Source organism: Drosophila pseudoobscura, chromosome 4, assembly GCF_009870125.1.
Source record: "Drosophila pseudoobscura strain MV-25-SWS-2005 chromosome 4, UCI_Dpse_MV25, whole genome shotgun sequence".
NCBI classification, from domain to species: Eukaryota; Metazoa; Arthropoda; class Insecta; order Diptera; family Drosophilidae; genus Drosophila; species Drosophila pseudoobscura.
This window is the reverse complement of record NC_046681.1, coordinates 6,325,548-6,351,198: the sequence shown is the minus strand read 5'-3', so window position 1 is coordinate 6,351,198 and position 25,651 is coordinate 6,325,548. Positions and strand designations below refer to the sequence as shown.

The 25,651-nt window shown below is 42.9% G+C and overlaps 1 protein-coding gene across 1 annotated transcript in view; it reads left to right on the top strand.

Annotated features, from left to right (window-relative positions):
- Window positions 1-25,651, top strand: part of DIP-theta (Dpr-interacting protein theta) — a 39,118-nt gene that overhangs the window by 7,689 nt on the left and 5,778 nt on the right. The window contains exons 2-12 of the mRNA XM_002133081.3: window positions 1,475-2,086; window positions 9,304-9,378; window positions 13,576-13,673; window positions 14,916-15,061; window positions 15,216-15,277; window positions 19,530-19,688; window positions 21,221-21,349; window positions 22,307-22,441; window positions 23,958-24,107; window positions 24,727-24,813; window positions 24,887-25,159. Of these exons, the coding sequence (XP_002133117.3) occupies window positions 1,747-2,086; window positions 9,304-9,378; window positions 13,576-13,673; window positions 14,916-15,061; window positions 15,216-15,277; window positions 19,530-19,688; window positions 21,221-21,349; window positions 22,307-22,441; window positions 23,958-24,107; window positions 24,727-24,813; window positions 24,887-25,159 (1,654 nt within the window). The 5' untranslated portion in view covers window positions 1,475-1,746. The remainder of the gene's footprint in view (window positions 1-1,474; window positions 2,087-9,303; window positions 9,379-13,575; window positions 13,674-14,915; window positions 15,062-15,215; window positions 15,278-19,529; window positions 19,689-21,220; window positions 21,350-22,306; window positions 22,442-23,957; window positions 24,108-24,726; window positions 24,814-24,886; window positions 25,160-25,651) is intronic.

Genomic DNA, 25,651 nt, shown 5'->3' with positions numbered 1-25,651 from the left:
CCTTAACTGGCAACGAATTTGCTGCGGTTAGGAAATGTTGCATGCTGCTTATGTGGCAAATGAAGCATGTCAAGCGCCTCGTTGGCCCTCTGACTCGATTGGAAAGTGAAGGATCTGCTGGCTTTCTGGCTTCTTGATTACCGAGACCCTGAGACCCTCTGGGCTCGGGCCGCAAGTAAACGTTTGAGTGTAGCCGGAGAATGTGGGGGGGGGGGGGGGAAACATACACAATTCTATGGAAAATTCTTAAGAAAATTGACTAAGGGAAAATATTTATGTGGCAGAAGCCATAAATGTTGTGGAAAATGTATATAATATTGCTATTTGTTGAAGAAGAAATCGTTACAAACCGCAACTTAATGCTCACTTGATGATTAAATCAGGCAAGCTATCAAATGATTATTTGTCTAAATATATGCACGGGTATTTGTGTTTCCAGCAGTTTAATATTTTGATCAAATACGAGTATTAGTGAATGTATTGATAGATAAATGTGGATTATTATTGAATAAGCCAGCAATTAAAAGATACACTCATCCATTAAGTGCTGGGTGTATTTATAGTTGAGGCATATATTTATTTATACCCTACGCGTTGATGGCAATCAAATGATTACACTTATCGGATTATAAATACCAACGGAATGGCAGGTTTGTTCTGCTAGTAGTTCCTTTAACTGAATCATTATTAATTGCGCTCTGAAATTGTCTTAAATGAAGGCCATTTTGGATACAAAACAACATATTTGATAAGCTTCTTATTTCTAATTTAATGCCTAAAAATAAATGGCAGACACACAGAAAATATCGAATGACAAGGAAGTGCTCTAAGTCCGTTTGATTTCCTTGGAGTTCTCTTTGGTAAATTATTCATCTCCGTTGGAAAATTGCAGGTGAAAATCCTTTGCTGTTTTAGTAAATGAAGACCAAAAATCAATTATGAAAATATAATGCGCTTAATCCGTTTAGAATTATGCTAGGATGATAGGGTGTGCAGGGCAGTTGTAGGGAGAGCTATTTGCCTGGTTTCTCACCCACTCCTTTCCCTCTTTTTCCCCTTTCCGCCGGACTCATTTGAACAATTTGTAAACTGTTAACAGCTCCATGGCCCTCCCTGCCGCTCCCTTAATATACAATTGTGCATAATTTATGGCCACATAGATTGAGGCAACAGCAGGAGGCAAGAGCAGGTGGGCGGCACGACTGTGCGAATATGTGTACATGTGGATGCATAAATAATGAAATGATATTTAATAATGCAATGATGAGAACTTGCGGCAATGCAAAAAAAACAACACAGAAAGGAAACCGGAGAAACAGGACAGGACTGCAGGGAAAAGCCAGCAACAGCAGGGCAGAGGGCAAAATATACGTAATGAATGCGTTGAAAAATTAACAGCATTGCCATTCATTTGTTGCTGAAATATTTAACGTATGAGTATTTTATATGCCATTTTTTGTTCACTATTTTCCAGCAAAACACATCCGCTCTGCGCCTGCAGTTATGCAATGGAAATGCCACGTACAGCCAATTGGCCAAAGGCTGAGCATCAAATGGATGTGCATAAATATTTGAGTATCACAGCGAATCGAAAGTGAAGTCTAGAGAACGAGCCAAGCAATAAAAGAAAGCAAAAGAAAGTGACAGAGGGAAGAGGGAAATTACAGCACCAAAAAAAAGGAATAGACAAACACAGACACAGACACATAGACTCACGGACACACGGACAAGGACAGGCATAACAAAATGAAAATTAAAATATTTCCGCTGACAGCGGAAGCAGCAATGCTGCGACGGCAGCAACAGAGGCAGCAGCAGCAGCAATGTCGGAAAATGAAATTGCAGCGGAAGCATAAAATGCCGGAAATATCCGCAAGGCTAATTGTTGCCGCCATCGCCTCGGCCATTTGCCTCCTCTCGCTCATCCTCTCGGCCCAGGCCCAGGACCACGATATGATGCACGATCATGACCACGATGACGATGACGGGGATATGCACCATCACCTGGAAATGATGCATCATCAGCAGCATCAGGACTTTATCATTGGCGAGTCCGAGGAGCGGGATCACATAGCACATCACTTGGGTGAGTAGATTTCATTACAGCAATCCCATCAACCTTGTTCTCAAGTTCCTTTTCCCGTCAATTTAACGAAAATGAAGCTCGAAACAGGGCTGATGGTATATCCGCTCTGGATCACTCCTTCTTTCACTTTTCATTTCGGCTGTGTGCGGGGCCACAAGGTCAAAAACTTTCGAGTGTCGTCTCCCGTCTCCCGCGTAGCCGACATTTAGAAAAGCTATCTGGATGTCATTTCAAGTGAATTATGTGACTGGCAGGAGCCCCCAAATAACACACACAGTGGAGCTCATTGAACACAGTGCCACAGAGAGAGAGCGGCAGAGCGGTAGAGCGGTAGAGTGGCAGAGTGTGAGATATGGCGAAAGGGGAAGAGGGCAGCACGTGCCTGGTTAGCTTTAGTGGCTGTTTAAGTTGTCATTGTCCGCACAGGCATAAAGAGCCCACAGCATAATTAAGGAGGGAGGGGGGAGGAGCTCGGTCCGGTGTCCCCACATGGCGTATGCGTATTGTGGCTTACTCATGGACCTGCCTCTGTGCCACACACGGTGTGGAGCTCCCACACATGCTGCTGCTGCTGCTGCTCCCTGGACAGTGACCACTTAAGTTTTCTTTGTCTATGACTTGCCCTCTGCCGTCTGTCTCCTGTTCCTGCTACGGTTCATCCCCCTCGCTCCCCCTCGCTCCCCCTCGCTCCTCCTTCTGCTTGGGCTGTTCAACAAGTGGACAAACGTTGACATTGCCACACACAATGTTGAACCTCTGAAAATGTATCCTCCCTCATGCCCCCTCCGGATCCACTGTGCGCCGTATGTGTGCTGTGTGCGTCGTCCTGTGTCCTTGTTTGAGTATCTACTTATGACAAAAAGTGATTGACATTGTGATTGATGGCACTTTAGGTCGTCAGTTTCTGGGTTTATGACTTGACATGACTTGACCATGGGATCCCATGAATTTTTTGTGCCCCCAAAAAAGAGTTTTTAAAGAGGGATTTGCATATGGGATTTTGCACTAGAGCGAGAGCATGTGCTGTGCTGTGCCGTGCTGCTGGGAGTCCATAGTTGTCCTGGGAGGGCCCTCCAGGGTCTCATTTGTGGACCGTATATTTAGTCCTGTTTTCCTGTTTTCCCTTTTGGTTAATTATCAGCTATTCGAAAGCTGCTTTTCCGCTTGTACAATTATCAATTATTGTTTGGGTTTCGATGAATCTTGATTGAATTTTCACGTTTGTGTGCTTTCCCTTTCTCTCTTTTTGCTCTCTGCATGCATTTCCTTTGCTCTTTTTTTTTAGCTTTTCCGCCAGTGCTGCTGTAGCTTTTCCTTTTCTGATGTAGCGGCAATTGTTTGACAATTTTTCAACAATTTCCCCACTGACTGCAGAAAATTTTGTCGCTCTGTACACCGCACACACACACGCACAGGCACTGACACAGACACAGACACATGCACTTTGCGCATTCTATGTCATTTCCCTTTTATTCGTCGCCATTTTTCCTGCTGTCTATGTGTGTGTGTGTGTGTGCTTTTTTTCACACGCTTTCGCGTTGCAACTAAAAGTATGCAAGACCTTTTTTTGTGTGGCGCCTGGCGCTTGGTTGGTGGCAACCAAGCGGATGAGCTGCTGCCTGCCGAGTGGAGCGGTAATCAAAGAGGGGAGTGTGTATCGTGGCAGAGGGTGGTGGGGGTGTAGGGTGTTGGGGTGGCGACTGCAGTACAACAATCACGGTCGCTGTTGGCCTTTGAGGCCGTGTCACCGTGTGTTAAAGTGTGCGACGCGACGCGACTCTTGTTGTTTCCTCCTGCTTTTGCTCTTTATTTGCTTTAGTTCTTGTAATTTGTACTTTATTTTTTTGCTGCTGCTGCTGCTCTTTGGGTGGTCTCTATTGGTGGTCTCGTCTCTCTTGTTGCTTGTGGGTGCCAGGGAGCAGAGGGGTATGCTGTAATAGCTGGAGGGTATGTAACAGGTGAAATGGTAGGGCTTTCGAGGTCTCGAGAGGAATTTAGAAGTAGCTAGGGATTATGGATGGAATTTTTCTACAAAGATCAATAAAACCACGTAGTTTGATTATAACTCTGAATATTCTCTATTCTATCCACATAATCTCAGAGAAAAATGGTTGTGTGGTTGTGTTACCCAATAAATGGAATTAAAGTTTCGAATTTTGAATTCAAAGCTAAATAAAATATATATAATTTTTATTGGTTTAAACATAAATGAATTAAAAAGTCATTTTAATACGGCCCATATTCAATATAAATTTAAAACAGTTTAAAATAAATGTAATATATGAAAGCCTACAAGTTTTATAAGTTTATTTTAAATATGAAAATATTTAATTAAAATATAAAATATATTTGTTCTTGAATGTGATACATGTTTTTTATTATTATTATTATTAAATAATGCTAATAGCTATTTTAAACATGTTTAAATCAAATACTTTCATATAATGACAAAATCTATGTGAAAACCCTTTCTGCTTACAAGCCTTTTTTCTCAGGGTGTAGGAACACATTTTAAAAGATATTTTTTTCTTAAACATAGCTCCGATTTTGTCTAAAACATTGTAGGTATTTATTAGATTTATTTCAACCAGAAATACGACTTGAAATCCCACTATGTTTTCTGTCTTTCTTTGTTGTTCGCTCCCTCCTCTCGGGGTATCCTCCGGTCTTAATTTTGAACTATGTACTTCTTTTAGTAGTTGGTTCTCCTCATTCGTTGTTTCGCTTTTCTTTTGTTTTTTGTGTTGTTTTTGGTATTGCCTCTTGGCGAATGTTTTGCTTTAACATAATTTTCCGCTGCTGGACCTCTGCTGTTGTTGGGGTCGTTTGAAGTTGCCTCCGCCCCGCCGCTCCCCTCTTAAACTCTAAGTTTAAATTTAATTTACTGACTGTTGATCTGCTGCTTGCATGGGAATGGCAGGGGGACAGGGTGGCTGGGGGGCGGGCCGCCTTTAGCCATTTCGGGAATCTCTAATCAAACTTGTCCTGACTGCCACATATCAAATATGGCACACAACTCAATTAGCCACAAAGTTTTGCGCTCCGTCAGTTTTCTGTTTCGAAAACTGAATATGAAAATGGAAAATGGAGAGGGAAAATGCCGATGGAGAGGGAGAACAAAAGCAAAACTCGACACCTGATAGCTCGAATGCAAGTGTTGCATAGAAATTGTAGCACACAATTTGCATGCTGCTAATTTGAAAGTTATCCCCCGAGCAGACCTCTCTCCTTTCTCTCGCCTTGTGCCATGAGGGAAATGCATTAAGCTGGCAACAAAGTGTGCTCCTCCCTCCATCCACGGACGCATTCACAGACAGAGAGGACTCTCCATCACGTACGCAGCAGCAAGTTTTATCATCATTTTGGACTGAGGAGCGCGCGCTGCCGAAGTTGGCTCAGAAACTTGGCCATCGAGAGATTAATGATGGTTCGAATGAAAAGAAGGTGTTGCTCAATGGATATCAAAACAAAGATAAGGATAATGCTCTGTAAGTCGCGTACCGCCATTAGGCTTCGCATCCCCTACCCGAACTTGTGTAAACTTGCGGCCCCTCCATCCACTAATTGGAATCATTAGCCGGGCCATGAGCAAACACTTACCAACACTTACCGGAATCATAGACAAATTTGTACAAATTTACAGGCAAGGCGGCAGTCGTTGACACCTCTCTAGACCGTACACTGATAATCTCTGGCGGAGGAGGCTCTGGGTTCCGTTTCGGTTGCTCCTTGGCCGCCGGCGTCCCTTCGCTGTCTGTTGGCTAATAAATCATCTAGAGACCAGAGACAGTGAGTGAGTGAGCGGCGAAGAGGCGAGAATTGGCTTAAATGCGTTAAGAAAAATCAACAGCAAACAGCGGGGAAAGACACAACAGCCAGCAGTCGCTGCCTGTCGCTGGCAGCAGGTGCTATGCTTCTCAGTCATCTTACCCCCTCGGTGCGCCCATCTTTTGGGGGAGTGCAAAGTGAGACACAAAAAAAAAGGAAGAGCGTAAATTAAAATCCGCCTCAGAAGCAGAACAGCAGAACTCTCGGAGAACCTACAGCTGTCCATAGAAGTGGCGGCGATGGCTCCAGGCTCCAGGCAGGGCGGGATCTTTCGAGCTTCTCTGGTGTGTGTTTTTGTTGTTGTTGCATAATTTTCGGCGCACAACCAAAATATATTTTCATTTGTTTGCTTTTGCTTTACGTACCCTGGAATACGCATAGCCCTTAGGGGTATATTGTGTTTGAGGAATAATAAAAAAGTGATGGGAGCTTGTTAAAAAAAACCATTGGAAAAAAACAGATACATCGAGCTGATTTTTGAACTATTATTATATTACATAGTATATTATTATTATTATTAAATACTTTATACCATATTTATACTATTGAACTATATAACTATTGGAGCTATTCCAAAAATAGAATAATATTATTGAAAAAATATAGGTAGATATACAAAATAATAGATAATAGTAGATATAGGTGTGAGCTGTATTAAATATGTTGATATAAAGGAAAACAATTAATACAAAATATAATCATAGGAAAAGTAGCAGGAAAAATGTTGCTATTATTATAAAGAAGATTTTAAAATAATCAATTCCACAAAAATAATTCATATACAGGCATTCAGGGTATTTCGTAGTCCAAACATATCGCGATAACTTTCAATTTTGTTTTCCCATTTTTTGCATGTTTTGTTTTGGCTACGCCTTCGTTGTGTTTGGTGTTTCTGTTCCTGTTCCCGTAATGGCGTGGAGGGAGCGCCTCTCCTCCGTGGAACCGAACCCATGTTTCCCCCCGCTGCTGCCCCCTGTTCGCTTTCGCTGTCTCTGTCGCTGTCCCATTGTCTGCCAGCGACAATGTTTGGGATGGAAAATTTAAAGCATATTTCTCGGCGCTGTGCCGCAAAGAGCCAAAAATGGCATAATAAATAAATCTACTTTGAATTAGCGCCATTTACTTTACATTTATTTTGTGCCGCCCGTACAATTTATAGCATCGCTCGTTCGGTCGTTTTTCTTTATTTGAAGATTTCCTTCTCGTTTGTTGTTTCTGTCGTTTGAATGCTTTTGGGGGCCGGGGCAGTGCGTGCTCTTTGGCTAATGAAGTTCTGAGGTTAGACAGCAATTGGGGCGGGGGTGGCAGCCCCTAAAGGTGTGCAGCTAAATGGACTCGAAAGTAGGCAAATTACGGGCTTATATTTTGTTCGGGATGGAAACGCTTTAATGGATCTTAAAGGTGGTCCAAAGAGAATTTCTATTTCAGTGTTCTGTAAGTTCTTCCTTATCAAACATTTATCTGCACTTGCCACAGAATTGCTGGCAATCCCAAAATGTTCCAGCACAGACTCTCTCCCTTGCGAGAGCTTCCCTTCTTTTTGCCTCGTTCTACTATTTTTCACGGTCACGTCGTATTGCCTGCAAATCACGTCATGGAAAGCATAGAAAGCAGGAAAGAAGGGAACTTTTTCGAACAACTTTCACAACTCTTTCGGGGCTTTGCTGTGTGTGTGTGTGTGTGTGTGTGCAGCGGCACTGTCTGGTCCTAGAGCACGTAGCATAGCATAGCATTTCTCCTGGCAACATTTGTTGCCCCCATTCAATGCGTTTTCCATGTCTGCACATGAGCCAAAAGCCGCAAGAAACGAAAGGAATTCAAAAGCAGAGACAGAGACAGAGACAGTTGGAGTTGGGAGATGCGACATACAGAAAATATTACAAAACAGCAGCGGCAGACAGACAGAGAGAGAGGGAGAGGGAGAGAGAGAAACCGAAGTCGAATACAAAAACTTCTTGATGTTTGCCTTTGCCGGAGACGCGGCTTTGGTCACACTGTGAAACCACCCTCCATGCCCATTCCCATTCCCAGTTGCTTTTCTCCTCTCTCTATCCTAGTAGAAATCGAATTTATTGCATACTTTCGGGCGCTGCAACCACAAAATGTATTTGCATTGCCAGGCAGCTGCGACAAGTCGAAGGAAAGTCTCATTCCCTTGCTCCTTCCGTCCAGTTAGCATGTGCTTGGCGTTTATTAAAATGCAAAATGCAAACTGTTTCCAAGGCTCCTACGCAACATGAAAATTAATTGAAAATTTGTTTCTTCCCAGCCTCTCAGAGCACTCCACTACACTCCTGTCTGACTGCCTGTCTGTCCGACTGTCTGTCTGCGTCTTGCCATTCGGTTCGAAGGTTCCATCCACATCTCGTTGTAGAAATGGCAATCCATTTGGTTTATTGACTTGTCTGTCTGCACGCACCACATAGAGCGACCCCCCTACAGTCGAGTCCAAGGTCCTTGCGCTTCTAAATAACATTATTTGATGTCAATGCCGTGGAACCCCTGGCAAAAAAACACATAAAATAGCGCCATAAGAGTGAAATGAAAATCAATACTGGGAGTACCCGCGTTCAGTGCCAAAATATAGAGTTTCCTTTAATTAATTTAAGCTTCGGGTTAAACGGGGTTAACTATTCCTAAATTCTCTATGGTTTTCCAACGAATTCCAGCCCAATTCTCTGTTAATTATGTCGTCCAATGACACGGCGAGGCGGGCGGCACTCTCATGTTTCCACATTCTAAACGGAAACCTCATAAACGTAAATCTATTTACCTCTATTTCGGTTTTGGCATTCACTAAATATTTTATGAGGCGTGTGTGTGCATTTACCTGTTTGGGGGACCAGTGCAACCCCTAATCGATTCCCCCTCCCCTCCCCTGATGCTGCAAAAAAGTCAAGTTGCAACTTCATTTTGCGGCTGTGTGAAAATTACAAGCTGCTCGAGCGTGGCCGTAAAGGCAAAGGCGTTGAAAATGTGACCCTAAAATATTGGAAAAATGCAACGAAACGAAAAGTTTTCCCATTGCACAGCTCCACTTTCTTTTGTGGGTGTTGGGTGTTTTGGATCGTGCGGCTTGGGGTGCGGTTTTTGGTTGGTTTTAAGCTGCCACTTTTCCAAGTTCCTTGCAGGGAAAACCGAACGACCCGACGAGGGAAAGAAGATATCTGTTTATATTCCTTACACACCGCTCTTGCCGCAAATTGAATTTACACTAAGGATAACCAAGCCAATATTAACTACATCTCTCTAAATGTATACTTTCTCTTTCTCCCTCTTGCTTTTCCACTCGCTTTGGCCCCCTCTTATGCACTGGATCAATTCTTTTTCATGCCTTGACTGACGACGGTATGCAACGGTACGAAAATCTTTCTCTCTCTCACGTACAGCGGAAATGCAAAATAAGGATGAGCTACTTGAAGACATACGCGAGGATACGGTCGTCAATGCGATACCAGAGAAAGGTAAGTCATACACTAGCATCCCCCCGCATCACCTCTAGCCCTGTACCCCTTCTGGCATATCCCGCAAAGCCAACAACTTGAATTTCCATATATTCCACAAGGAAAGTGTCTACAGCGTCTGCAGCAAGTTTCTGAATCGTTTCTGCTTGGGGTACATGCAGCTGGTGATTGGCTTTGGAAAGGGTCCCATTCAATGAGAAGAGTATGGGTTAGAGGCACTGTTGCATAACAGTATGGGAAGTACAGGATATATCTGGCTTGGGATACTCGATTGGTGTCCACGAAACTTAAATACAACATTAGATTGGGCCTCTGCATGCCGTATTTATTGATTAGAAGTTATTATTATTTGTTATTCTTATGATTATTTTTAATTGATTTAGTCAAAGGCTCAGAATTTCATTCCGTATTAATTTATTTCTTTTATTATATTAATTTATTTATTATTCTATTGGTTTCACGCTGTTATTTCAACTAAAATTTTATTTAGTTTATTTTTAATGTATAAAGTCAAAGGTTTTGTTTTCCCGTACGTATTAATTTTTTAGTATTTCATTTCTTTATTTTGCATTGATTTATTATTTTTAATTATTTTATATTATATTTATTTCAAGTTTGTATAGTAACGTAGTTATTGTTGTTTTTGTTTTTGATTGCTTAAATTAAAGGTTTTGAATTTCGTGCAGTATTAAGCTATTTATTTTTATTTTATTTATTATTCTATTTATTTCACGCTTTTATGTTAATAATATTTTTATTTTTAATTGATTTAGTCAATGGTTTAGTTTTTCCGTATTTATTGATTTTTTTATTTCATTTATCTCTTATTATTATTTATTTATTATTATTTATTATTATATTTTTTTCAAGTTTTTATAGTAGCATAAATTATTTTTTTTTAAATTTTGAATTCAAATTAAATCTAAATTAAATTGAATTCAAAAATATTTGTTTACCGGTCTTTCTCCACTCATTTTTTTTAATTTTAAATTTATTATTTGCAATTGTATTTCTTTAACGTTTTAATAGTAATTTTTTAAATATTACTTCTAATTGATTTATATAAAAATTTTCGAAATTTCCATTTATGCGAGTGTGGGCACGCACAAATGACAGGAATAGGTGTTGGATTGGTGTTTGCACAAGCAGGATATCAGGATAATATTGATTCTGCAAAGCGAAGTTGGATGTTGTGCCGTGGGCAGTGTCTGCACACCCAAAATAGGAGTTTAAAATGAACAAAATTCAATCAAACAAAGACGAAAACATTAATTAACCTTCAAGGTACTTAGAAAAGCCCTTTGAGTAAATTAAAATAAACCCCTACGTTCGCTTTTTTCTTTCTTAATTATGATTTTAAGAGTATTTAATTGTGAGTCCTCCGACACAGAGTAGAGCGAGAGAGAGGGGGGAGCCCTGCACCTGAGTTCTGTGCCGTGTTTCCATATCATTTTACTTATCCCCAGTGTCGTCACGTGCTCATTTCTTGTCTGCCAGCAGCCCTGCCATGCCCTGCCAGGCGCCATTAAGTCAGCTGCTTGTGCGGCATGCGGCCCTTTGCCTCTCAGCCTCCACATCTCCCCCCTCCCTCACTGCCTCGCTGTCTCAATGTCTGAGAGTCCCTGCCTTTAGAGTTGCTTTAGCTCTTGTCGCAGTCTTTTTTCTCGCTTTTAAATTTTATTTATTGTAAATTGTATTTGAAACGTGCTGAGGTTCAGTTTTCTGTCTCTGAAAAGACGGCTCGGGAGAAAATGCTAAGCTTGTGCCCTTGGCATGGATATGGAGAGAAAGTATCGCATGTACGCTGGCTGGCATGCATGTGTGTATCTGAATCTGTATCTGTGTGTCGTGCAACTTAATAGAGTTGTTTAGCATTTAAATAGCGCCATTTACTTGTTTTTGCTGCCACTGCCACTGCTGCCTGCCACTGCTGCCTGCCACTGCTGCTGCCTGCCTCTGTTGATGGCTGCCTGCCTCTGCTGCTGCTTATTAAGTTGGAATGCCAGTCAAGTCGAGGAGACTTAATAAACTTGGCTTTAAGCAGCAGCAGCCAAAGAGTGGGGGCGGCAGCTTGAGAAAGTGGCCCATTAGGTACTCGTGACTAAGCCAAAAGCAGTTTATAATTTCAAGCCTCGGAAAACTTCCGGATGAGTTAAGAGCCCGCACATTATCAGCATTCAAATTGCATTTGTTTTCCGGCGGGGGCCTCTCTTGAAGTTTACGCGGAACTTAAGCAGCCATAAAAGGCGCTCCGAAAACCGCACAAAAAATTAGCAGAGAGCTTCCCGGTTGGCCAGGGGATTTTCAGCTCAAAAATATCATAAACATTTTGTTATGCACCCAGCGACGCGTCGGCTAAGGGGATAAGATGCAATATATCCTTAAAGCATATGCACATTAAATCCTAATTTCATATGCCCATAAATCCACTAAACAATCACACTTTCAATCCCAAAGACGTAACAAATTTTGCACACACGAACGCCTCAGACGAGCCTCAAAGGGGCAGAAGAGGCAGAAGAGGCATAAGGGAAGTAGGCCGTAAGGACACACACTTAGACACATAAACACACACTTATGTATACAAGGGGTGCACATACTCGTTCGTAGGAGTACTCGTATCTGTGCGTATCAATACAAATCAAATGAGTTGGCAAAAGGCGACAGACGATGACGAAACAAACCGTTGGATCGCTCTGTGTGTGGGAATGGCAGCCATTGAGGACAGTCTGCTACGGATTTGACGCATCGAAGGGCTGTCTGTGTAATGGAGCTTATTAGTGCGGGGCATGGGGACTTCCATTATTATTATCAAGTGAAGCATACTTCAGGGCGCACAAGAAACAAACAGCGAAAACAGAGAGAAAGAGAGAAGCAGAAACTCTGATGCTCTTTGAGTCTTTGAGCCACCTTTATGGCAATATAATTTGTTCACTGAAGTAGGAAAGTCCTTCAGCTTATAGCCCCATGAATCTAGTGATTACACCGCACAAACGTAAGGGTATCAAGGACTACTCAAAACGTGATGTTTAGCCAGAGATTAGGCGACAATCAACCGCAGGATGTGGGGACCCACAACAAGCAAAAACAGGCAAAAAGTTGCCCGTTTTGCGCACTTTCCCGCCGTTTTGGCTCTGCGCGCCACAATTGAGATTTACGGCCGCATCAATAAACATCAAAAAACATTCGCCAGAACACACACACACACACACACACAGGCACACAGAGTGAAGGCCCATCCTCAGGACATGGCCCTGGCTGCTACACCCCTTGCTTATCGCCTTGTTTACGCATTTTAAGTACAAGATTGTTATGTGTTGATTTGCCTTAACCGATGCGTGCCCCGCATATGAGAGAAAGAGCCGAGGCTCGTCTTTTTTTGTATTTTATTTTATTACGAGTATATGCGTGGGGCGCAAAACTTTGCTTTGCTGCCGCTGCTGCTGCTGCTGCCTGGGATGTCAGCGACAAACAAGTGCAAACACAAACACAAACAAAAACAGTCAAACAGAAAGGCGGCAGCAGTAGGCAGTAGCCTGGCGGCCAAGTTTTAAGTTCCATCCGCTCCCCCCGCCCCTTCCATACTAAAAACCACAAATCTGTTGCATACTTGCGGGCGTGCGTTTAAAGTCAACGCGCTTTTGGCCGCTTCACTGAACAGCCGCACCGCCCCGCCCCGCCCCGGCCTGCCACGACACAGCCTGCCTTTTGATTGACTGGTTGAGAACTGAGTGACAGGCCAGGCCAGGCCGTTCGTTGGTCTAGGCCATGATTGTGTGGGGCCTCCGGTCCGTTGATGTGGGTTTATGCTAAAACACAAAGCAAAATGTAAAATGGGCCACTGGATATCTGCAACTTAAATCAGGGCACAACGCAGATTAAATGAAATGGAATGCAATTTATTTTCATTAACCTTTAATTTGTAAATGTAATCAGAGTTAAGGGAAATGGTGTGTTTCTAGGGGCAGGTACATACCCATACATTGAGAGAAGATACACAGCACTTTTTGCACACACTTGTAGTACTTTCAGGGCCGTTGATGATAGCCATACTAGCTTAGAGCGGAGGTTCTTAACTTACATCAAATCCCTGTAAGCCAGGAACCTTCGATCTAAGATAATTTTGGCTCTATTTGGCACGGGGATCCCTTCCAATCAGCCACTTGTATTAATCACATTATCATTTCCTCTTCTTAGATCTTCCAAAGTTTGGCGAACTCTTGCAGAATGTCACAGTGCCCGTGAGTCGGGAGGCGGTCCTTCAGTGCGTTGTCGATAATTTGCAGACCTATAAGGTAAGTTTCCCTCTCTTCCACTCTGTCTGTCTCTGCCATCTCTTCATTCAGGGTCCGCTGTCAGTCGGAACCGTTTACACTTCATCAGCTGAAAACGTGGCATACTTTGGGGCGAAACTTTTTTCTTTTACCTTTGCGTGTCGTTCGTTAAACGCACAAAGCGCGTTGCTTTGGGGCTGTCCTGACCCTTTCTGCGACGCCCTTTGGCCCGACTCTGGGGCACGTTTCGAAGCCCCTGGGCGCTATTTTGATTTCGTGACCCATAGGCAAGCACAAAAGTATAAAAATGTATCTCAATGAATTGCCGAAACGAAACGAAAATAGCACACACACATTTTTGTGTGTGTTTCGTGTTAGTCACCGCCCAAATGGAGACCTGGGCATCTCGTGGCGAGACCCTTTGTGTTAATAATACTAACCAAAATGAAACGACATGATCATTATCTCTCCTCGTTACTCGTTTTGTAGCTGTTGCTGTTGGCGCCAGACGAATTAAAAGATACGAAAATTGATGCCTAGAATAGACTCAAAGTCTGTACCTTAAAACACGACTGCTCCATTTGCATCATGTGGCATTTGTGGCACTCGAGTCGAGTTCATTTCAATCACTAGAATAATAAGCTACTTATTTCGAATCAAAGCCCAGTAACTAGAGATCAAATCAAACTCTGACTGTCCGGCGAAACAGCTCTCCTCTGGTTGTCTTTAGTGGCTGCCATATTTAGAGGATTCCGAACCGTATAGTTGATATTTCAATATTCCACAACTACAACAGAAGGCAATACTCAGAATATAGCACACACCCGCACACACGCACACCCACACACATTTACGTGTATATTTTTTGTGTATTTTGTTGCGCTTTTGAGCTATGTTGCATAATACCCGCGATGACAAAGGCTTCTCACACTACGAGTGGTCTTTATCAACCCAAGTACTAAGAACATAGAACCAAAACAAAAAAAAAAAACGTAAACGAAAACCAATTTCACTTTGAACACATTTTTCACTACGAGTACCGAAGATTTTCCACCGTTTGGGCAACTATCACCATTTTTTTCGCGACACTTTCCCGCTGCCGCTCCACTTCCCTTTCCCTCTGGCTGTGTTATAAATGAGCTCCGTTCACGCCACTCGGGCATTAGCAATGGAAGGGGGGAAGTGGAAATCGCTGAACGTTTAAGTTTTTTACAAAAACAAAATCTAACCAAATACAAACTGTGTGTGTTTTTTTCTGGGCAGATTGCGTGGCTACGTGTCGATACACAGACCATTTTAACTATACAAAATCACGTCATAACCAAAAACCATCGAATGAGCATAACTCATGCGGAGAAACGTGCCTGGATATTGCGTATACGTGATGTAAAGGAATCCGACAAAGGATGGTAATGTATCCGACTGAAAAACAAACTTTTCTTTAGTATATTTTGCATACAAATTGAAGTTGAAAGAAGATCAAAAACTATAAAATATAATTACCTTACTGTATTGTAAATTGTATCCTTTAAAAGACATATCCTTTCTTCGAATCATCGACAGGTACATGTGCCAAATAAACACGGATCCCATGAAGAGTCAAGTCGGTTACCTGGACGTTGTGGGTGAGTAATCAACGAATCGGTGCTACCTTTACGATTGTGTAATGTGCCCCACCAGACATACACCCGCACGCCCACCAGCTTACGCAATACAATTGATGTAGGTCTCCCAGTGGTTGTGTGTGTGTGCGAGTGGACCCCCCACAAATGAATTGTAATTTGTCTTGAGTGGGAGGCGGGAGCGCACCCCACTTTTGCTTTGGCTACAAAGTTGGCTGTTGATAGTTTTTCAAATTGCACTAATTGCTTGGCCAAGTGGCGGCGATTGGAATGTGCGCAAAACTGGAGTGTGGAGTGTGGAGTGCGGAAAGTGGAAAGCGGAAAAGTGGGTTATTTTCACAGAGAGAGAACAGAAAACATTCGAAAGTTGTACGCAACTTTCTAGCCAACTCTTTCTCGATTGAGCCTAATTGCCATATACTGCTCGTAGGAGCTCGTACTGCCCACACACACTCCCACGGCAGAAAATACACTCGGAAAAAAACGAGAGCTACAGGCGCCAAAGGTAGTCCGTAATGAAACAATTTACATGCTACGTGCACCACCCACACACCCACACCTGTCGGACTGCCATCCACTCCCACCTGTCTTGCGGACCATGTCCGTGTCGTTCATGTCCAGGACGTTAATTATTCAGACGGCGTAGACGTCGCACCAGGAAAACCTCAGAGCAGACAACGGATCCTTTGGGTTCCTTCACCCGTAGGCAAATTTAAAATGAATATAAGGGGCGTTTGCGGGGGCGGGATCCTGAGGTTTTTGGGTCTCGTTTCCGAGCCATCCGCATAAGTAACCACTTTGGTTGATTGTGTTTTCATTGGATGTTGAAATTCATTAAGAACGAACCCTCCTACACTGAGCGAAAGGCTGTTAATTTGCCTGTTGCTTGTACCAGGGTTCCCCTTCGCTCCCGGCAGTGTCACCCTTCCTTCGACGACCGCACTAAGTCCTATAAGCAAAATGGCAAGCCGCTTTAAATCAGCGACGGATTTTCCAGCTGCCGGCTGACAAAGTGCGCGATTTTGTGGTATACTTCTCAGTGGCACCATTCGAACCACTTTCTGCGACAGCAAACCCTGCTATTACTGTTGTTGTTGCTGTTGTCGCCGCTGTACGTTGGACTTGCCACACCGCAAAATAAGCAAATAAACGAGAAAGCGTGGAAAAGCTCTGAACCACGTTAAGCCAGTCAACAGAACAGACGATAGACAGACAGACCGAGGAGACAGAGGGGCACACAGACAGACTTAGAAAGAGACAAACAGACAGACAGTGTGGAAAAGGAGAGAAAAGCTGACATAGCGACATTGATAAAGGTTAGAAAAATTGAGTACGAGTACAGGTTGAGTTGTAATCAGTTGTTGGTGCCACATCACTGGGATGGAATTAGTGGGCAGGAAATCAAATACAGCTCATTGAGTAGATCAATTTTCATTAGTCAAGAAACGTCTGAAAAACGGAGGGAATTTTTTTAAGGATATGAGTACATTGAAAATAACTAAATGCTCGTTGTGGATCAAGCGAACTGAGCGATAAGCGACAAGCTCACACGCACATTTCCGTTATCTTATTGGATTCATTCGTCTGTTACTTCTGCTCTACTATTTTGCATCGTTGCTGCTTTTTTCGTTCTGTATGGACTATTTATAATTCACTCACGTAAATGTAGTCCGACATAAGGAATTTTATGATCATTCCTTTGTGTTTCGAATAATAAATTATTGAATTCTTTAAACTAATGGATTCCTACATTGATGTTCATTGATCTCTGCCCTTTTCTCTTCTCTAATATGTATGGCATTTTCTAACGTTTAGTATGAAAAAGTTACCCCACTTTTATTTCGGAATGAACATTCTATAAATAATAAACAATCGTAATGCACCACAACTATAAAGATTTTCTGTATACAAGATTCCCGCCTTTGCCCCCAAATCCTTAGAGTTTCCCACTGCCATTCAATATCAATCAACAAATCTGCCACCAAGCCGCGCTACAAATGCAATTTTGACACTTTTTTCCAACCATATCTCTCTCTTGCTCCCCCGACAATTCCAAACTAGTAAAATCCATCAAATTTTGGTAGCAAAAATAAAAAATATGGCTTCCATCCCAAAACAAATTGTGGACACATTTGCGCCTGACACTGTGTGTGTGTGGAATTTTTCTCACATTTTTTTGGCTTTAAATTTTTTTTGTTTTTTAGTTGCCGGATAGTTTGTTAGTTGCGTTTTTTAGCCACCGAATATATTTGCATTGTTCTGTATAGGTGGGATATCCATCCATCGAGGTATTGTTTAATTCATATAAAAGCAATATGGTTTTTCCCTCTGACTGGGGCCTAGGCCGTGGGTTTCCTGTATGCCCATGCATTTGATTTGATCGGCGAACCCCATTATACATGAGCTGATTTGAGAAGAGCTTAAAAAATACTGGATATATACATACATACATACATACATATATGCGAATAACCTTTTGGGCAAATGCATTTTTGAACAAATACTTTTTTAAACGATTGTTGTGGTTTCGATGAATGGCGAATTGGTATGGATCGATGGCAGAAGCAGCTTTAGAGGGATTATTTTTACCAAGCAAAAATTTTTGGGAGAAGAGAAGCGCTTTGGGCAGTACTCATATCTTTTATTTTTTAAACCTCTTCTTTAAACCTTGCCTTTCTGCTGCTTTAAACTTATGTTAAAGCCCTCTGTCATCTTCCATTTTCTACCATTTGTTCACATTAAGGACCCCCCTCTGGTATCTGCCATTTTGCCGTCTCTCAATCCAATTGAAATTAATTTTTGGCACATTAATTTTATCACACATCATTTCACCTGATTTCATAACTTATCAACCGACAGCCCCCCCGCTGGGAGATTGCCTGCCCCGCCCACTTAGACCCCACCCACGGATTGAACCATTTGTGTGTGACATGTAGCCATAGAGCCATTAAAAAAATGGAAAAGTTCAGAGGGTAGAGTGAAAGAGCGGCAGCGCAGCCTACATTCAATTTGTACAACATGACGTATACGTAATACGTAATGTGTGTGGTGTGTGTGGGAGGGGGGGTTCGGGTGAAAAGTCAAAGTACACTTTGTAAAACATGCACATCATTGTGTTGTTTTGGTTGGGGGGTCCCACAAAGAAGACTTTGAAGTCACATACAAGTCATAACGTGGCCTTGGCTCTCTTGCCTTCTGCCACTCAGGTCTCACACAGGATTCTCTCACAGAATTGTGCTATATAAAATGTGTGTGGCAATCAAGGCAATCAAAAGGGAAATAAATAGAAATATTGACGCCTTTCAATTGTAGGCAAAATGTCCCTCCCAACTAATTGGATTTTCATGAAAAGGAATAGCAACAGCAGCCGGTAGCTGGTGGCAGGCAGCAGGCAGCCAGCAGCAGGCAACACTCAAATTGAAATATAACAAATGTTGGCCATAATTAAAAGCACATTTTTTGGCAAAGACCGAGTCGAGTGGAGTCGAGTCCACTAGGATGAGCTCATTTATTTAGTGGCTGTGTGTCAGTGTGTCTGTCTGTCTCTCCGTTTTTTGGCAAGTGGAAAATTGTCAGGCGTAAAATTATAATTAATTGCAAAAGTAAGGCAGGGAGACGCACTCGCATCCAGCGGCCCCCCGTTTGCGTCTCCCATCATCATGGAAATGTCAGCAAATGTCGAATGGAGACGAGTCTCTGGTTACCTGTGGGGCTGCTGGGATAAGATTTTATTTGCTAAAGTATGCGGTTGGTCATTAGAACACTTTAATCCCCCTTTTGAAATCTATGTGGATAGAAAGATCTGCTCAAAAACTGTTCCTAAAACTGAAATATCAATTTAAATTTTAATTAAATCAAAATTACCCTTCAAACTGTATAAAACTCGACAGCTTTCATATAATCTTTCGCCCATTAACAATGTCTTTATTGCATTTATCCATTTATATACCGAACAACGAATAATTGGAACAACCGCCGTGCCACAACCACCAACCGACAACGCTTGCAACAACTATAACAACCACACACCTGCCACATTCCACAAACAACAAATGTGCAACTGCAACTGTAACTGCTGCCACCTACCACTGTCTGACACCTGGCGAACAATTCACGCAAACAATTTACTCGCTGCTGACTGGATGGCCCACGCGGCGTATGAATAATATGTCGCTGGCAAACTTTGTGTCTCTCGTAACCCTGTACGTGCCACGTATCTCTATCTTTGTATGCTTCGTGGCGTGCTCTCCCGCAGTGCCTCCCGATATACTGGACTACCCGACCAGCACCGATATGGTCATACGTGAGGGTTCGAACGTAACCCTTAAATGTGCGGCCACTGGATCGCCCACACCGACGATAACCTGGCGACGGGAGGGCGGCGAGCTGATACCACTACCCAATGGAGCAGAGGGTAAGTTTGCATTCTAGAGGTTGCATGCACAAGGATATTCTGAAGGTTAGACTCTAAGTAGAGGGGAGGAGAGGCCATGTCCATGGCATGCAAATGATTACCACTAATCGAGCGTGTTTTCATTGCATTAAATTTCATTACAAAACATTTTAGAGTTACTTTCTCTTCTTCGACTGTAATTAAGAATCTACCCCGCCGGAAAAAGGGGTCGAATAATAAGAAAATGTGAACTCTATAATTTGATATATTAAGGTTGATGATTTGACGTGCACTTCGCACTTGACGGTGGGTTAAGTTGTATGTGGGTCTCGTGGACTTAATTGATGTTAACTGGGCTACAATGTGGCCATACAGCAGATATATCGATGGGGGAAATTGCAGTAACGTACCGTTGAAATTGTTTTGTAACTGTTTTAAAAATTAGACTATTTTTGGATTATTTTGTTACGAATTAATTCCGATAAAGCACTAATGTCCAAAAATAAGACCTAAAGACCTGAAGAAAAATTAAAAATGAAAGAAAACTTTAAACTTTTGGGTCGGTATATATTCAGGTATATTCATTCTATCAATACGAATTAAAAATCCTGTGGAAATTAGTACAATCTCCTCTTCAATCCAAACATTTTTATGGGTATCAGCGCTGCAGATGCCGACAAAAAATTATGAAAATCCGCAGACACCAATCTAAAAAATTTTTTTGCGATATGAGGAAGTAATCTACCCATTCAGGCCTACAACCTAAATCACTGCACAAAATTAATGTCTCACAGTGTAATTATTCAATATTTTAGATATTGTTTGATGGAAGATATATAAAAGTTACTTTTTTCTGCTAGAAAAATAATATTTTCCGATAGATATAAAATAACTCATTTATCTCTTAGAAATTGAAGGAATTACAGCCAATCCTTTTGGAAATTCGAAATTAATAATCAAATAAAATCCACAATTACTTGAAAGTGGCCTCGAATCTCCCTCAAAACCTAGAAGTTTCATTATTGCCCTCGAAATGATATATCATACGATGCCAGCATATGGGGCACCTGGCAAGCCATTCTCATGCAAACAAGATGGATGGAAAAAGACAAAACAAGACTGGTACTGGTCCCGGCCCTGGCCCTGGCCCTGTCTCCGAAAAGGGAAATGAATGAGCAGATGCCAAAGCACGGGAAGGATTCACACACACAGAAAATTTGCAAAATTTGAATTGCACGAAGCTCTGGGGCCGTCCTGACATCGTCAAGGCAGGCAGAGGGATGTGGGGAATGGAATGCGAATTGAGATTCTTGGAGAGAGCTGCATATGCAATGAGCGAGATGATTAGCTGCAGCAGCAGGAGGATCTGCAAAAGGGGGGGGGCGAAGGGTCTCCGGAATCTTATTTGCATAGCAGTCACTGTGTGATTGCCAGGCTGCCTCTCTCCATCTCTCTGAAGATGTTCTGGTTTATAAATTACAAATAAATAACCATTTTCAACCTTCAATGCGTCGAATATTAATCTTTTCTTTCTATTTTTTTCCCCCCTCTAGCTATTGCATACAATGGCTCTTTTCTGACCATTGCCAAAGTGAATCGTTTGAATATGGGTGCCTATCTCTGCATTGCCTCCAATGGCATACCGCCAACAGTCAGCAAGCGTGTGATGCTCATTGTGCACTGTAAGTATGCAGAGAGCCACCTCCTTCCCTGAGGAGGCAGGGGCTATATCAATTTTAGCATATTTAAATATTTATAGTTTTGCGCTAGAGAGGCACCACCACAGGAGGTGGCTGTGTCCTCCAGACACCAGACCGCACCAGACACAGTCACAGACACAGACATACAGACACAGACACACAGTCTCACACCCATGCCGTTGCAGTGGAAAGCAAAGCGCTCTTCTGCCGTGCTAAATATGCTCTGCATTTTAATTTTCCCAGGGAGGGGGAGCAGGGAGCAGGGAGCAGGCAGCAGGAAGCGGGAAAATGCTGTATACTTTTAGGTGCCATGCATAAAGCAAATAATTAAGTGTGTGCTCCTCCATTCCGCCAGCTCCATGGCTCCCTCCCGGCCAGAGCTAGTTAGCATTTTGCCGAGTACTTTTCCTTTTGCTGCAGCAGCAGCAGCTTCTTCTCTTGCTAATTAAATAAAAATTAAAATTGCTCAACAATTTGTTAGGTAAGTTCAGTGCACACACACATATTTCCTTTCTATCCTCTCTCCGGAGTGCCCAAAGTGGGGGAGCAGTTTGCCCAGGGGGAAAGAGTACGAGTTCGAGGAGAAATCCTCTTTTTTGGTTAGCTAGCTTCAATTGCAAAAGCATTTTCTGTGGCTTTTCTATAAAATTAAAAAGCAATTAGTTGGAAACAATAAATGGCAACCGCAGCGGCGGCATAGCCAAACGGCAAAGGCCAACGATGGCTGTGTACAATAAAGCACTAGAAAAACGATAACAATAACCAATGGAATTTCTCTATAAAATGGGAAATTCCTTTGTTCGTTCCGCCACACAAAAAAAGCATTCCGTTCAATCGCTCAAACATTCCATACACCTGGACGCCCCCACAAAACACGTGGAACGTGTATTTCGCACTCATTTTCTTTTGCTGACGCACGACTGTTCCACGTTTTTACAGTTCCTCCGATGATTTGGATACAAAATCAATTAGTTGGGGCCGCACTCCAGCAGAACATCACACTAGAATGCCAATCGGAGGCATATCCCAAGTCGATCAACTATTGGATGAAGAATGATACGATCATAGTGCCAGGTAAGTGCAGGGGTCATGGGGCCATGAGGCCATGAGGCCATGAGGCCATGCTCCATCGAAAGAAGCAGTTGACATAATCCCATAATCCTTATCGTACTTCCTCCATTGAGTGCACTCCTTCCCCAATTAAATTCCATTTAATTTCATCAGTAAAAAATAGACTTTAGAGGAGCACTCCTCTCTCCCCTGGCTATCGCTCTTCACTTAATTTTCTAGGGACCCCTAGTCAGAGACCCCTAACGACCAACCTGACCCACCCATTATGGCCCATCCATCTATTCATTCAACCTCTTCAGATATCCCCACTCATCTTCTACGACAAATGAACTGTGGACGATGGCAAAAAAAAGTGACGCAGAGTACCAGTTAAGAAAAAAAACAAAAAAGAAAAGGACATTCCGCAGAACACTCGAAACCGCAGTCGGCATGGCATTCCCTTGAGTGGAGTCCCATCTTCCAACAGTACCTCCCTCTCCTGGAGTCCACTCCTGGGGCAGCATTCGAATGCCCCTTCCTCTACTTTTAAGGGACCGAGGAGGAGGCCTCTGGCAGAGGCATCGCCGCGATCCAGCGAAAAAAGTCACAGACATCGAGTCCATTCTCGTTTCCCCGTTTCCCTTTTTTTTCTTTCTAGTTATTTTCTAGGTTCCTTTTTTGTGCCATAGAAAATGGAAAAAGTGATTGAAAATGACCTCAAGTCAGCAGCAGTTGTGTCCGCCACTCGCTGCATTTTAATAGAGTTTTCTGTTTTAGTTTTTCAACGCGGCACAGAGACAGGACGTTCCCATAACCGCAAAAATGGGCTGTCATGTCAGATATATTTTAAAAAGAGTTAATTTTGGAAAGGGGTAATGAGTAGCCATAAGACAAGACTTGAGAATGGATGCTGAATCTGCTAAGATTTTAAGATTTAAAGCAGCAATTATTTGGCAGAAGATACACAGATATCTCTTACCTCTTAGCCTTTGCTGTAGCCCAGAAAAACTCAATTATTTCTAATCAGTTTTGTGCCCATTTCAAATGCGTTTTACTATAGTAATCAGTGCCCACAAAATGGCCAGAATAACAATTACCGAACGAACCCCCGAAAACAACGAAGGACATCATGTAATGCCTAGCTTAGAGCCAGTACTAAATCTGACCGACATCAAACGTAAATCAAAACCTGCATGACACAAACAAAAGCCAGGACCAGGACCAGAGCCACATCCACAGACTCGGGCTTGGGCTTGGGCTTGTGCTTGTTTTTGTATAAATTAAAATGAACCATTTGACATGGGGTTCTACAGGGGAAAATCCAAGTCAAGACAAACTTGTGCTCGGAGCTTCGAATGCAAAAGTTCTTTCTCTTATGGTTAAATTACTTTGACAAGAAGAGCGGTGGCAGGCGGGAGAAAGGATTCTGTTCTGCAAGAGGATTGAGATTGAGTTCACTCTGCAAAATGGGGCTAAAGTTCAGCAACTAAGCAACTCTTTACCCTCCCATCTACCATATCGCATCCCGCATCCCTTCCAGGTGAACGCTTCGTCCCAGAAACCTTTGAAACGGGCTACAAAATCACCATGCGGCTGACCATCTACGAGGTGGACATCCAGGACTTTGGGGCATACCGATGTGTGGCCAAGAACTCCCTGGGCGACACGGATGGTGCGATCAAACTGTATCGTAAGTATAAAGCAATACTACAAACTCGTAAATATCCACAGTACATTCAGAACAATGCCCAATGCCAATCATACAATAACAATAACAATAACCATAGCATAGCCCATCCGTAAATGTAAGGCGTAATGGTAAGCGTAAGGAAACAATGGCCATAAGTCAGAGAGCCTCTGGCAATTAGGCAGAAAACTATTTGGCCAACTGTAGCTTTTAATTAATTTAAGTCAATGACTCTGCGTGAAGCCCCGAGCCGACAACAATGTGTGTGCCTGATAAATACCCAATGAGTGCGAGCTTGGGAGGTGGCATGCCATACACATTTTCGGGGCCTCTGCTGTCCGCCTCTGGGTCAAACGGGGTCGCAGTGCAGCCAGCCAGCCAGGTCTCAGTGTGGAGTAGCAGCAGTGTCAGTGATTGATTTACGAGCTGGAGGAATACTCGGGCGAGTGTCTTCGTATCTTCGTATCTTGATGAGCAGACTGCTCACAGCTGGTGCTTTTTCGGGGAATAGCAGATGGAAAGTTGGAGTTTATCTTGTATCTGAATTGCTCCACAGCGTTCTGCTACGAGTATTCTGTTGATAGGTTTTCCGTGGCTTTAATCGATTATCCCTTCTCCACAGATATACCACAAACCACGACAATGACTACAATGGCGCCAACAGCTTCGATCAACACTGTGCCTGTGGTCCTCGTCAAGTACAACAAAGGTATGATATCCACAGATCTCAGCCACATCCTCAGCCTTTCACTGTCTTTCACATTTCCCCCTTCTCTTTACAGAACAACGTTATAGCAGCAACAGCAATCAGAACACCAATAACAATCCCTACAACTACAATCCCGGCACTAGCCAGCAAAACACAAAGCAGCAGAGGAACAGGCAGCCCAAGGGATCAGTGGATCAGTCGTCGTCTGGACTGAACAATGTCTTTGTGGGGGCCACATCGAGTTTGTGGAACTCGCAGGATCATCAGACATCCTCGTCCAGGGACACAGGGCGGAACAGGGATCAGAACCAGCAGCACCAACAGCAGCAGCAACAGCAGTACCATGGTGAGTGAGGGGAATCATTCTCTCTGGGGAATCAACGCTTTAAGCCACTCCAAGTCGAAGGGCAGGCCTGCCCCCGGCAACGATGTGCAGACGATACCATAAATATTTGGCCATTTATTTTATGTTTATGACAAATCATAACGACTTTAGCTGCTTGGCTTAAGGGTCTCTGGCATGTCGTTGTCGGCACTTGTTAGATATAGATCCGTTTTGGTCTCGAGCCATGAACAAAAAGGCTGGGACGACAAGGGATTGGCTGCTCAGATACCGTGGAATGAGTGATAGAATGATAGCATATTGTGGGGATGAAGAATGGTCCCATACACCCCTCCTGGCAATGGGTAGGGTATAAATATTTTGCCAAAACATATGAAAGTCCCCTCCCCTCCACTGTTTCTGGCTTTGCCAATGAAAATATGACTCTCAAGCATGCAATGCCTTGCTCGAAAAGGTTTCCCCCTCGATACTTTTGCTGAGTTGACAATGTGACTG